Raw genomic sequence first — 13024 nt, forward strand, 5'->3', positions numbered from 1 at the left:
ACCCTGCTGAGTGGGTTGGGCTGAGGGGTTCTGATAGTGGATAATGGTTGATCAAGGGTTAATGCTAGGGAGGGCATGATTTTGGTGAATCTAAATGCAGACTTTGTTTTGTACTATACACTCATCCCTCCATATTTGTGGCTTTGATAGTTGCAGATTTGATTTTTCATGGATTTGATTAATATGTTCTCTCTGGAAATATCTAGGTCCTCCAGTGCAACTCTATGGTCAACTTTAACTAAAAGTTGCACTGAAAGACCTAGAGATTCCTAGAGAGGACATTCCACTAGGCATTTGTAGCTCCTTCAGCATAATTCTATGGTTAATGTCTGGCAGTTGTTGACCACAGAGTTGCCCTGGAGGACCTAGAGATTCCAAGAGATATGTCCTCTCAGGCAAAAACATGGTGTTTTTGTTATTTGCATTTTTTCCATATTCACAGGGGTCTTGTCCCCCTAATCCTAGTGAATATGGAGGGACAAGTATCTTTAAGGATGACATTGGGCTAGTCTACAAGTAAGCATATTATGCGATTTCCTATGGATTTTTGCACATTTGCAATCACATTTAATTGTCTACACTTTCCTGTGCAAATTTGCATCTATTCACCCTCCCGCTGCCAAGAATGCACAGCAATGCCAAATGCATGAAAAGTGGATGGATGGTGCCTTTAGATAATGCACATCCTTGTGGATACTCCAGTAAATAAGCACATTTTGTTTTCCTGCGGTGTCTAAATTTTTAACCCCCCCCCCCCCCCCCCGCAAAAAGCCTGAATTCCTCCAAACTGTGTGTGGAGAGATCAGATTCTATTTGAATAAAATGTGGAGCATTTTAATAATGTAGACATGCCCATTGATCAGGTTCAGTGAATTTTTCCATTGAAATTACACATAGGCTCAAATTATAGGTGTTACAGGTGTAAGCCAGTAAGAAATAACAGGTTAAAAACATATTCACAGATAGAATATCATAAGCAGGTGAAGCTGACCAAATAGATATTTTTTTTAAAGTACATTTGTTGTATGGAGTACAGTCAGCCTTCCATATCCACAGATTTTTTAATTCAGATTCAGGCATCCGCAACTTTAAAATACTTTAAAAATATATACATTACAAAAGGAAAAACTTTATTTTGTCATTTTATATAAGGGGCGTCATTTTATTATGCCATTGTATTTAATGGGACCTGTGCATCCATGGATTTTGGTATCTATGTGGGGTCCTGTAACCTAACCCCAATGTATAGCAAGGGCCCACTGTACTTTGATCAAATTTTTATCACAGGTAGTTTACAATAAGATCAAAGAAGAAAGTGCAAAGGCAGGCTTACTGTTGAACATAAAGAAAACAAAAAATAATGACCACAGAGAACTTACATACATTAAAGCTAGAGAATAAGGAATTAGAAATAGTAGAACAGTTCTCATATCTGGGATCAAACATTGATCAGAACGGGGACTGCAGCCAGTCATACTTTGGACACATCATGAGAAGGCATGAATGCTAGAAAATGTTAGGAAAGGTGGAGAGAAGTAGAAAGAGAGGAAGGCCACATGCGCTAGATGGATGGACTTTATTCAAGAGACCACAAATATGAGTTTGCAGGAGCTGGGTAGAGCAGTAGAGGACAGGGAAGCCCTGGAGAAGTCTCACCCATAGGGTCGCTGTGGGTCGAGATCGACGCGAAGGCAGTTAACAACAACAAAGTTTACAATAACAGAAATCAAGTAATTTCAACCTTAGGGCCAAGTTGTCAATTTGTCTGTTGGTTTGCTTTATTTGGAAATCTGAAGAGTCATCTCTTGGAACTGCTACATAGTCATCTCTTTATTTAATGTCATTTAGAGGAATATGTAGAATCAGTTTTGTACAAGCATATACAACAAGGTGATCGGCACTGAATTTTATTGTAGTCAGTTGTTTGATTTGCTCTAAACTACCAGCTTTCTACAGTCTCTTTTACAACTCCAAGTAAAAGGCTGACATGCATGATTCTGCATTGTTAACTACAGCAGGCCTTGAGAACATGCACATTAATACTGTAGCAAATTGACTGGTTATCTAACAAGACATAAAAAGGGTTATTCCTGATATGAAAGTTTGAAAATCTGCATAAATATATTGTGTAAAATTAAATTAACACATTTTCCTTTTCAACTAGAACTTGAAGTAGTAAGAATGCCCACATATTTCATATACACATTATACATATATATAGTTACTTATGTTTTGTTAATTCATCAAATATTCTGTATAATACATTGACTTTGTATTTATTTGCCAGCAAGAGAATGGCTGTGCGGTCATACAGTATTCAATGAAGTCAAAATTTGTGTTTGTACCACATGCAACTAGAATTTTGTTGACTATCGTTGTCGCTGTTGCTACAGAAATGTGATTTTCTACAATATTGTGATTGCATGTGTATAAATATTTTACATTTTCACAGTTACAAACTCCCTCCCTCCCTCCCCACAACAGCTATTAAACAAATTTTCAGTTACAATGAGCTGTAGTATTTGGAACTGGTAACAAGTGGATCAAAATGAAACATTAAATAGTATGTAAACATTTGCTAAAGTGCCCAAAACACAATTCTTCATTTCTTTATTTATTTTAACCAGACTAAGTAGATTTGGCACAGGGACAATCTTTTGCCGCTCGGCAACCCTTTCAGCAGCATTTTGCAAAATGTCAGTTTTAGTCCAGAGAAACTGATACAGCTCATGCTGACAGTGTTTTTTGAATGATGTAATAACTTGTACAGCTTTTATACCTCATGCTTGCGGCTGATTTTACAGGTGATGGTTTCCCGACATTGCATATACTAATTGCATTCTCAGTGCTTCATGTGCCAGCCCAGAAGTAGCCAAAATGGCACTATCCATGCACAAAATGGAGGCATCAGCAGGCCTGAGGGGAACTCAGTCTTTGCAGAAGTACAAAAACATCTTTAGGAAAACAACCACCACCTGGTTGGTGTCAGCCAGTCACAGCACAGAGAATGCTGTGAAAGGGCCTATGGGAGATAAAAGATAAAAAAGTAAGCCTTGCCTTGAGACAGAAAAAGAATTGCAGAGAGATGGAAAACGATGGCAGAGAAATGGGGAAAGAAAGTGATGCCAGACAGCCAGGGGGAACAACTGAACAGGGTTTTGAGGAATCTGTGAATGACTAAATAGTGCAGGGATGAGTATGTTCTAATTGTTTAATAATAAAAATCTACTTGCTGATTTATTTGTTGTTGTTTTTTACAATTGTGTCTGGCTATTTTGATAGGGAGTATGGTCATATCACAGTGAATCCACAGAACACATCCACTGGTCCACATAGGGGTCACCTTGAGACCCAAGTACCGGATCCAAGGAGAGTGGAGGGAAGGGCAAGGTGAGTGACAGGAGTCCAAATATTTGGACTGCGGGGTCAGTCTGGAGAGGGGGACTGTCACATCAACCAACAAAATAAAATGGGGGGAACCATCAGGCAAAACAGTGCAATGAAGACTGAGCACACCCAATAGTAATGAAATACAGAATAATATGTTAGGGAAGGGCAGACAACTGTTTGGAGAGATGTAAGGGAATGGAGTGCAGTGGCTGGAATTATGAACAGAAAACACTCCACACTGCAACAATTTGTTACAGGCCCTATTTGTTGCATTTTAAAGAAATCTGCAAAGATATCCTCATGATTAAAAAAAAAAAAAAACCTCCAAAAAGACAGGCCAAAGTTGATTTCCTCTTTAAAAGACAGGAATGGATGGTATTAAATTTATTAGAAACTACTGCTGGTGGTGGGGGAATGAAAAGATCATGTGTCTCTCATCAAAGGCTCCTGTGCCAGGCTGCCCAATGGTTCTGGGAAACCACAGAAAAACTGACTGGCTCTCAAAAGCCAAGGCAAAGTGTAATATAAAATGCCAAATACACGTTTGGAAGGAACAAGTGCAAATTACTCAAGAACATACAGAATGTTGCTGTGTTAGAATGGGATTGTGCCTGAAATCGGGATAAAGCCAGCCACCTTTTTTTGAAAGGGAAGTGATTTTTTTCCCTAAACTGGGTATGATTTTGAAAAAAAAAATCTCCTCCTCCTTCTCCTTTTCCTCTTCACTGTCTTTTTTAAAACCATGGTTTATTGTGGCAAAAACAAAGCAAAATAAAATACAGTACTTCAAATGTTACAAAAAATATTCTAAGTTCTTTGTCAGTGATTTGCAGCTATGCTGGACACTAAGCAAAAGAGAGACGGCCTTCCAATCCTCAGTGAGTTCGCTTTAAAAATACAAAAATAAAAATAAAAACCAAACATCAATTTGCCTGTTATAGCTTTACACCACTGTTGCTGGCCTGCGGTCCATCTCTGCTTCTAGCTTCACCATCTGCTGCATCTCCTTTGCCTGCAAAACAGGACAATGATAATATTAACATGACTGAAGACGGGGGAGGAAAGGGGGACGGGGGGCGGGGAGGACTATACATGTAAGACTACCATTTTAAAAGGAGATTACTGGCTGAAAAGGGCTGTTTTTGCAAGAGGAATAAGTGTACAGACCTCTCCCCAGATTGCAGAGGAAAAGAAGGGAGCTTTTCCTTGTATAATAACTCTACACATGTTCACTGAAGCTGCTGTGCAGGAAAAAATGTTATTGAATAAATCAGGGACACATTCTTTATTTTCAGCCACACTAACCGAGCAAATAGAAATATTTAATTTGGGAGAAGACACCCTTACTATATTTCTCTCTGGAAATGACTGGATTAGCTGCACCCAGAATCTCAAATCAGATGTTAATGGGGGGAAAAATCATAAGTGAAAGCATGAAAGAATAAGGTATGGATCAGCAAATACAGCGTCTTTTCAAATGATGACCTATACTTTGATTTCAACAATTGGAATGCTCCAAATAAAATTAAGGTATCTACCTTCTCCCTCCAATTGTCTGTAAGTGGTTACAGTATCAGGAACTGTTTGAAGATGGACACATCACTAGAATATGTACTGGGGATTACCTCCACCACATTTTCAAATTAACTTATGTGACCATAATGTCCAGAAATCCAAATATAAAACCAGGTTCATGATGGGAAATATATCTGGAGGACACATTTGCAGGGGAGATGTGGATGTGGGAAGACTTATCTTTATATCTGTTCTCCCCTTCAAATCCACTCCAAGGGGATTACCCCTCCCCTCTGCCCCTCATTTAAAGCCTGGGTGGGAAACAGCTGGGAGACTCATTTGCAGAGGAAGGTGAGTGAACTGTTGATCATTTCCCCTGAATTCTTATGAGGACCCCCATTGTATAAATGCTTACCCACCAACATTTGCATTACCTTGGCAAATGAAGGCATGGCAATCTGCATTTATGGAATTGGTGGGTAGTTTTGGCCCTAAAAGAAAGCATTATGTTATTTATACCAAAATACAGGAACATCTGTGTACAGTGTGCTATTACATTAGTAAAACTGTACTAAAAATAGCTATCTGGCTCCATTCACCTAGAGAGATTGCCAAAAAATTATAAACATGATACAGTGGACCCTTGTTATACGCTGGGGTTTGGTTCCAAGATCCCCCGTGTATAACAAAATCCGTGTATGCTCAAGTCCCATTAAATATAATGACATAGCAAAATGGTGTCCCTTATAAAAAAATGGAAAATCAAGGTAAATTTATACTTTTTTGGAACATTTTCAAACCGTGTATGCTTGAATCCGTGTATAAAAAATCCGTGTATAAGAAGGGCCGACTGTAATAACCTCCTCCTTCGCTAAACCCGTAAGTGAATTAAGGAATATTTTTTATTCCTGCTTAGAATATGTTTGTGGGCCTGAGACAATATCACTTAAATTATTTCATCTATCATAAGAGGTTATTGCACTGGCTTTCATTCCTGTTCTAGGCATGGGATGTAAATGCACAGGGATGGATTCTATCACATATCTCCATCCCATACCTGATCTGGGCTTTTCCCAGACCTATTAAAGAATGGGATTTCCCAGTTATTCAAAAGGTCTGGGAGAAGTACGGATTGGGTACAGGATGAGTACTGGGGATGGAGCTGTGTGACAGAATCTTTCCTTGTGCTTTTGCATACCCTGCCTACTGTGGGAATAAAAGCCGGTGCAATAATCTCCTTTCAGTGTTACATTTGTATTTGTGGAGTGCCTTCACATGTCTAAATTATGATGACCCTAAGGTGAAAACATCATCAAGTTCTCTTGGCAAGTTTCTTCAGAAAGGGTTTGACATTGCCATTCTCAGAGGCTGAGAGTGTGTGACTTGTCCAAGGTCATCAAGCGGGTTTATATGGCCAAGCCTGGATTTGAATCCTGGTCTCCAGAGTCATGCTCGAATATTCACACCACTACCATTGCTTTTTTAATGTAAATAATACTTCTCATGAGTCTCATTGATAGATAGTGTCCAAACTGGTGTGGTCTATATTGTCAAACAAACTTCTATAACTCATTATCTTTAACTGTATTATGAAGTGAATCCTGTCTCCCTTCAAAATTGTTTTCTGGTTCAGATTGTTATACACGATTCTGTGCAGACATAGTTGGCACTCAAAAGTGCAAATACCCACAGCCAAATTCAATTGGCTTTGTTGGGGCATGCACAGACAGTCTTTAACTGTTAACCCTTTGCTTTCAACAAAACTCTTGTTGATTGCTAAGAACAAATGGGAACAGGATTTATAATATACCAGTCTGCATGAATAAATAAACCTGGAAATGATCTAGCCATGTTCCATCTATGTTGACTGAAATATCAAATACACATGTAGTACCAAAACCAAACTAGATCTTTCAGGGAAAACATGTATGTGCACAGCACATCAATCAACATGTGTCGACATTAGGAGCCAATATGGAAGAGCACTCCAAGAAAGCTCATAAATAGTGAGCTGATTCCAAGTCAGGGGAAGTGGAGCTCATCCATCACTGATTATATCTTCAAGATGTGTCTTAGTGATACATTATTTATTTCAGAAGGAAAGTACACTGAAAGGAAAAGCTTTCTCAGTGTAGATTAATCCTACCTTGAATTTGAGAGACTGCATGACAGGATTTCAAAAGCTGTTTGCACAAAAATAATAATGTCAAACTTGAGTAATACAACATGGAGGCAAACAAAATGAATGAGAGAGATGAGAATGACAATAGATGCAAGAAAAATAAAATTATGCAGGTTAATAACACTTAATGGCTATAGTGTTCTTTTATTTGTATTTCTCCCATTTTGTCTGCTAATGACCTTTATTATAATTGCTACAGAACAATGCTATACACATCTACTCAGAAGCAAGAACTTGGTTTAGTGGGTCTTATTCTCAGATAAGTGGATCACGCTGTTAGAAGTTTACACAGACAGAGACAACTCAATAAATTCAAATTAAAAGAGTGAAAGTACATTTTAAAATGGACATGCTAGCTATAGTTCTCAGTATATGAAGCATTATATTAATAAGATAAAAGGATCTACTTTCTAATAGGTGATGTCATGCTTGCACAGAAATAGAATAGACATATGAAATCTCACCCCTCTTTGGACAAGAAGTGACTAAGATCTAATTAGGACATAAGGGAAAATATGATTTTCCGCTTCATGAATTAGCCAAAGCGAGACTTGTGTGCTCCCTATTCTAGTGACACAAAAGGCAGAAACTGAGAGCTCTCCATTATGTCAGAAATCAATGAACCATTGTTCACTAAATCCATGATTAGTTTAACAAGCCACAATGTTCATTTGTTTATAGTATTCTGCTACATCTCGACTGGCCCTAATTTTTCTACAGTAGAAACCTTGTACTTAATTTTGGATGCTAGCCTAATCAGCAGTTTTAACCACTAATCCTCCAGATGATTTTTTTTAACCAATACGATTGATTTTTATGTAGCCAAGGGTTCATTTTGTTGCTCCTTTTAGTACTGTCTTTGGTTTTGACAATGAAATGTCTCACAAACCACTGGGAGTAAAACTGGGGGAAAATCGAAATTCCTAGACACTCAACAAGACCAGAGCATATTCAAGAGGGCATTCCCCTTTTGGTCCCTGGGAATGTCCTGGAAAATGCTTTTGGACATGCGGAATGGGAACGTCTCATAACTCAGCCTGTATTTGGACAGAACTGTTTACAAAGCCTTTCTCATACAAATCACTATCCTTTCTTTAGATTCTAGACCCAAATGAAATCTGCATAGTGGAACTCTTAGTGTAAAATGGTTGCTTGGGAATGAGTTACACATGGTCTTGGTGTGCAATATAGCACCTAGTCACAGTCTCATGTTCAATGACTGAAGCTTCATTCTTCATGGAGACAGAAGAAGCAGGCATAGGTGTGTGACTTGCTAATGTAATTTCCTACACAACAGACTGGTGTGTGAAGTTGACTTTATAAATCCATTGTTGTCCATGCTAGGATTAGCAAATTTGACTAATCTGAGCAATATGATGCCAACTTTCTGATAACTTATTTGAATATAATTCTTGTTCCTGAGTGTCTCCTATGGGTCTCCATACCTAGTGAAAATAAACATTTGAGTAGGTCAGGATGGTAAAGGTTTGAATATTGAAACTCTATACCAGTTCTGAAGCCTGCTAAATTGAACAGGTGTAGGATTAAGAGAAGACACCTGAAGGTGAAACCATCACATGACTCTGTTAGGGATGTTACTCAATTAAAGGAACCTTAATCAATTAAATTAATTATACTCACTCTTTCAACTGATTGAACTATATCCATTTGTGAACTGATTTTATTTTTAGGTGATGCCCTTTTGACTTGCAATAGGTACTGTCTGAGAAAATGCAGCTTCTATTGTTGATAGAGAAGGGGGAAATACACTCCTTCTACAACAGCACTGGCCAGTTCTAGAGTTGGTTTGGGGTTTTTTTTTTTAGTGTTTGTACTGAAGCATTTACTTGAGAAATAAATTATTTGTTCCATATTTGACATCTTGCTTAAAATCAGGGGTAGGAATCATGATACCCTCTAGATGTTGCTGGACTATAACTCTAATCCCTCTTCATAGTTAACTATTCTGGCTAGGGCTGCTGAGTGTTGCAGTCAAACATCTGGAGGGCCACATGATGCCCAACTCTTTTTAGGCAAACACATGTTAAAAACTGAGCCAATTTATCCCAGAACTGTGGAACATGTGGCCAGATGTTGTTGGGCTAAATATCTTACCATCCCTGGCCTTTGGTCATCCTGGTTGTGACTACTGTGAACTGAAATTCAATAATACATGTTGAAGGCGCTTCCCAGACACCTTGTTATATAACCAATTGGGGAGAAAGGTCACTCACACATACATACTTTTTTTATAGCCTACCACATGATTACCTGCTCATTTTGCTTCTCCAGAATTTCTAGATGCTCAAGTTGAACTTTCTTCAGCTGATCCATTTCCTTTGACTGTTTCATTGCCAGCTATAACCAAAACCAGAAATATGTAAATATGAAACACAAAATTATCATAGTAATTGCCTGTGCTTTAAAAAGAAACACACACCTTTCCTGAAATATTGTTTCTGGGGGATTCTTCATGCCCTAGAGAGCAAAATGATGGAATCAGACTTCTAAATAATTTGAATATTCAAAAGTTATTCTCTTTTTTCCACAATGAACAGTACGGTAAGTAACATCTGCAGTGCACTATGCTGTAAAAGAGAACCATTACTGAGTAAGTGAACAGTGCCAAGATGTGGGCCTGGCCATATCACTCTCCTGTAGATCCTGAACAACGAGAGTGCTGTGTTGAAATGACACTAGTCTGATGGCACACATGTTTTCAGGAAGTGAAGTCGAAGGCTTTCATGGTCAACATCCATAGCTTTGTGGGTTTTTCGGGTTATGTGGCCATTTTCTAGAAGAGTTTATTCCTGACATTTCACCTGCATCTGTGGCTGGCATCTTCAGAGAAATCTTCAGGAAAGCTTGAAGAAGGCATGATTTGTGTATATTCGCATACATGCTTCCACACACACAGTCCATTTGGTGTATGTGTATGCATACATGTACACACAGGTTGAAACATTAAATTTAATACATTTGAATTGCTTAAACATGATTTTTCATACCATAACATAGCCAAAGGAAAGGCTAAATTGTAGGTTTTGTGCTCCTCAAAAAGCATCTTCAAAAAGTTGTGAATACAGTGGTTGTGAATAGCCACAAAGAAATATGAAACAGACACACTCCTTCCACAGTAAAAAAAGGGACTCTGAAATCTCAAATAACTCATTTTGCAACAATAATTCTCAAAAATATATCCAATTAATAACTTAAGTGAACAGCAGTAACTACCAGAAGTTAAAAGTTATTTGTTTGGTTAGTGGGAAAGAACAGAGTGTTTAACTCACAGGAGGAGTAATATCGAAAAACAAGAAGGTATTCACCAGAGAAGACAACCCTTTTTGAAAACAGATTATAAACGACTGAAAACATAAAAATAGCCAAGAAAAAAAAGATCAAGAGTTCTTACAAAACGTTTTGCAAAATGCTCCAAAAGTGGACGCGTGTGTGTGTGAGTTTGTGTGAGAGAGAGAGAAATAGGTTGGATCCAGACTAAGGTTGCAATCCACTCATCTCATAATAACCCCAGTGGACTATATGGAGTTTATCTGCTGAATAGGCATACTTAGGACTGCATGTAGTTATGACTACAATCAGTGGCATCCAAACAAATATCTAAACTTTCGCACCAACTTCCACAGAACCAAGCTGAGACAAAATTTGTCTAGATTCTGCACCTCCAATGTAATGCACTGTAAATTAATTTGTCTGCTTTTTGTGGCACAGCTTATTTTAATTTTAAGAGGCGTTTTCCTTTCCATTCTGTTTTTCTTCCTAGTCATACCCTTCAAAGCAATCAATATTATCACCCCTCAGAAAATAAGTGAGATCTTCACAACTCTGTGATTTTTAAAAAACAAACAGAGACTCTTTGACAGGTATGATTGCTCAAGAAATGCATTGGCACTGATGATACCTAAGACACTGAACCACTTACCCGCTTTCTCTCCTCCAAAAACTTCTTTGTGTTGCTGCTGTTCAGTTCCCTGACGCGCCTAAAAAAAGACATTTCTGACACTGTAGTATATACTTATTTTAAAAACATGAAATATCATCAAAACGTTAGGTTAGAGTGTAATGATATTGCTAGTCTTATATTTGGTTGTCATGTATACCAGGAAGATGATGGAAAGACTATTCAAAAAAATTGGATCAATGGATGCCAATGAAGTTTTCTGAGTGTTGGGAAACCCCAACAAAGAAAATTCATCAGTGACAAGCATTTTTACAGTTAGAGACTTTTCTGTGAAAGAAAACCCACATGACATGATATGATGGCGGGTTACAGACCGCCATTTAGTATGTATTCTATACGTACTAGGGTTAGGAAGGGGCGGTGCTTCCGCACCCCCCTAACCCTAGTACGTATAGAATACGTACAAGATGGCAGCGCCCTGTTCATACGGGCGCCGCCATCTTTACGTATCGGACGCTGTACGTCTGAACGTGTCGCGGCGCCTGTGACGTCGCGAATGCGCCAGCGGCGCCTCGCAACGTCACAGAGGTGCCGCAGAAAGAAGCTCCATTTTGGAGCTTCTTTTTTGCTCCGCAAGGGAGCCATGCGGTGTGGCTGCGACGGCTCCCTTACGGAGCAAGCGGCGGCGGCGGCAGACCGCCTCAAAGTGGCAGTCTATAACCCGCCGATAACTTTGAACAGATATCAGCTTGGGAAGGTTTATCACAAAAAACTATGTGGTTATATGTGTGGGTTTTTGTTTTTGGTGCAGAATAATTCCAAAATATACCTCAAAACCTGTGCCACTTTTGGCCATAGTATCATCATTTGATGACAGCAGAAAGAAAAACATTAAAATTATTAAGTTTTGCATAGGGGAATAAAGTTTACCAAGATTTGCATTCCTAACCAGAAATGGGCAAAGTGCAGCCCTCCAGAAGTTGCTGACCTTCAACTTCCATGAGTTCTATCAGCACAGCCAATAATGAGGAATGCTGGGAACAGATCTCCAGCAACATCTGAAAGGCTACCATTTTCACAGCCCCTGTATATACTTATAAAAATCACAGAGCGCTGGCCCTTGTGCAACAAAAATGGCACCATCCACAGCAAGTTATCAGCAAGCATAGGGTAAGCTCAAAGTTTGCAAATTGTATAAATTTTAAAATGTTAGGAAAACATCACAATCCAGTAGTCACTTATATGGACTAATTATATTTATTTATTTGCTTGTTTATTTACTTCTATGCCGCCTTTCTCCCAGAAAGAGACCCAAGGTTGGGGGGTGGGTAGAGTGCAGGGAATGGAATGGAGTGGCTTGAATGCTGAACAAGGAGCATGTGATAATGCACATGGAAGTGATAATATATGTTCCATCTGAATTAACTAATATCTTTGTTGCTAAAAGCAGTGGAACCATTCTAAAAGTTCCATTTTCTAATCACTTTGTTTTTTAGAGCAGCTGAACCAGTATTCTTAAGACAGCCAAGAGGTAGCTCCTATGTTTTATGCAGCCCTCAAGGCAGTTTTAGCTGAGACTCAGCTGTCTTGCCAGTTTTTGAAAATTAAGTAGAGTTCAGTGGTTAGATTGTTGTATCAAAACTAAGTATAGTCACCTCTCCATTCTTGCGGACTTGAGATTCGTGGTCTTCAATATTCACGGGGAGGGAGTGACTTTTGGTATTTTCTGTTATTTTCAATGGGGTGCCCCAATGGCATGTGCCCCATGCATGCTTGCAGGCATGTGCCCCATTCAAGACTATAGGGCTTGAATGTTGTTCTGTTCTGAACCTCCCCCCACCCACGAAAACGGAGGGCCAACTGTAGATGTTGTTTCAAATTCCTGCTCAGCCACTAAGTAATCTCGAGCCACAAATTATTTCAACCTAAAACTACCTCACAAGGCAGTTGTGAGGACAAAAGGGGGAAAGAACCATGACCTAAATCCAATTGTAGGCTCTAATTAGAGTAAACCCACT

General features: G+C 38.8%; 1 protein-coding gene across 16 annotated transcripts in view; it reads right to left on the reverse strand.

The window, feature by feature from the left end:
* Positions 1 to 2473: 2473 nt before the first annotated feature.
* The window catches only part of PLCB4 (phospholipase C beta 4), a 214531-nt gene continuing 203980 nt past the window's right edge, over positions 2474 to 13024 (reverse strand). For 8 of the 16 annotated variants that reach the window (XM_089519296.1, XM_089519294.1, XM_089519293.1 and 5 more), the window contains 5 exons: positions 11028 to 11085; positions 9359 to 9445; positions 7052 to 7088; positions 5340 to 5396; positions 2474 to 4402 (listed from right to left, as the gene is read on the reverse strand). In XM_089519296.1, coding sequence (XP_089375422.1) covers positions 4326 to 4402; positions 5340 to 5396; positions 7052 to 7088; positions 9359 to 9445; positions 11028 to 11085 — 316 coding nt within the window. In that variant the 3' untranslated portion in view covers positions 2474 to 4325. The remainder of the gene's footprint in view (positions 4403 to 5339; positions 5397 to 7051; positions 7089 to 9358; positions 9446 to 11027; positions 11086 to 13024) is intronic. The other 8 variants (XM_089519297.1, XM_089519295.1, XM_089519300.1 and 5 more) reach the window with 4 other exon arrangements.

The sequence above is a fragment of the Sceloporus occidentalis genome, unplaced genomic scaffold (assembly GCF_023333645.1).
Source record: "Sceloporus occidentalis isolate IW3139 unplaced genomic scaffold, rSceOcc1.0.p SCAF_4, whole genome shotgun sequence".
Taxonomy (NCBI): domain Eukaryota; kingdom Metazoa; phylum Chordata; class Lepidosauria; order Squamata; family Phrynosomatidae; genus Sceloporus; species Sceloporus occidentalis.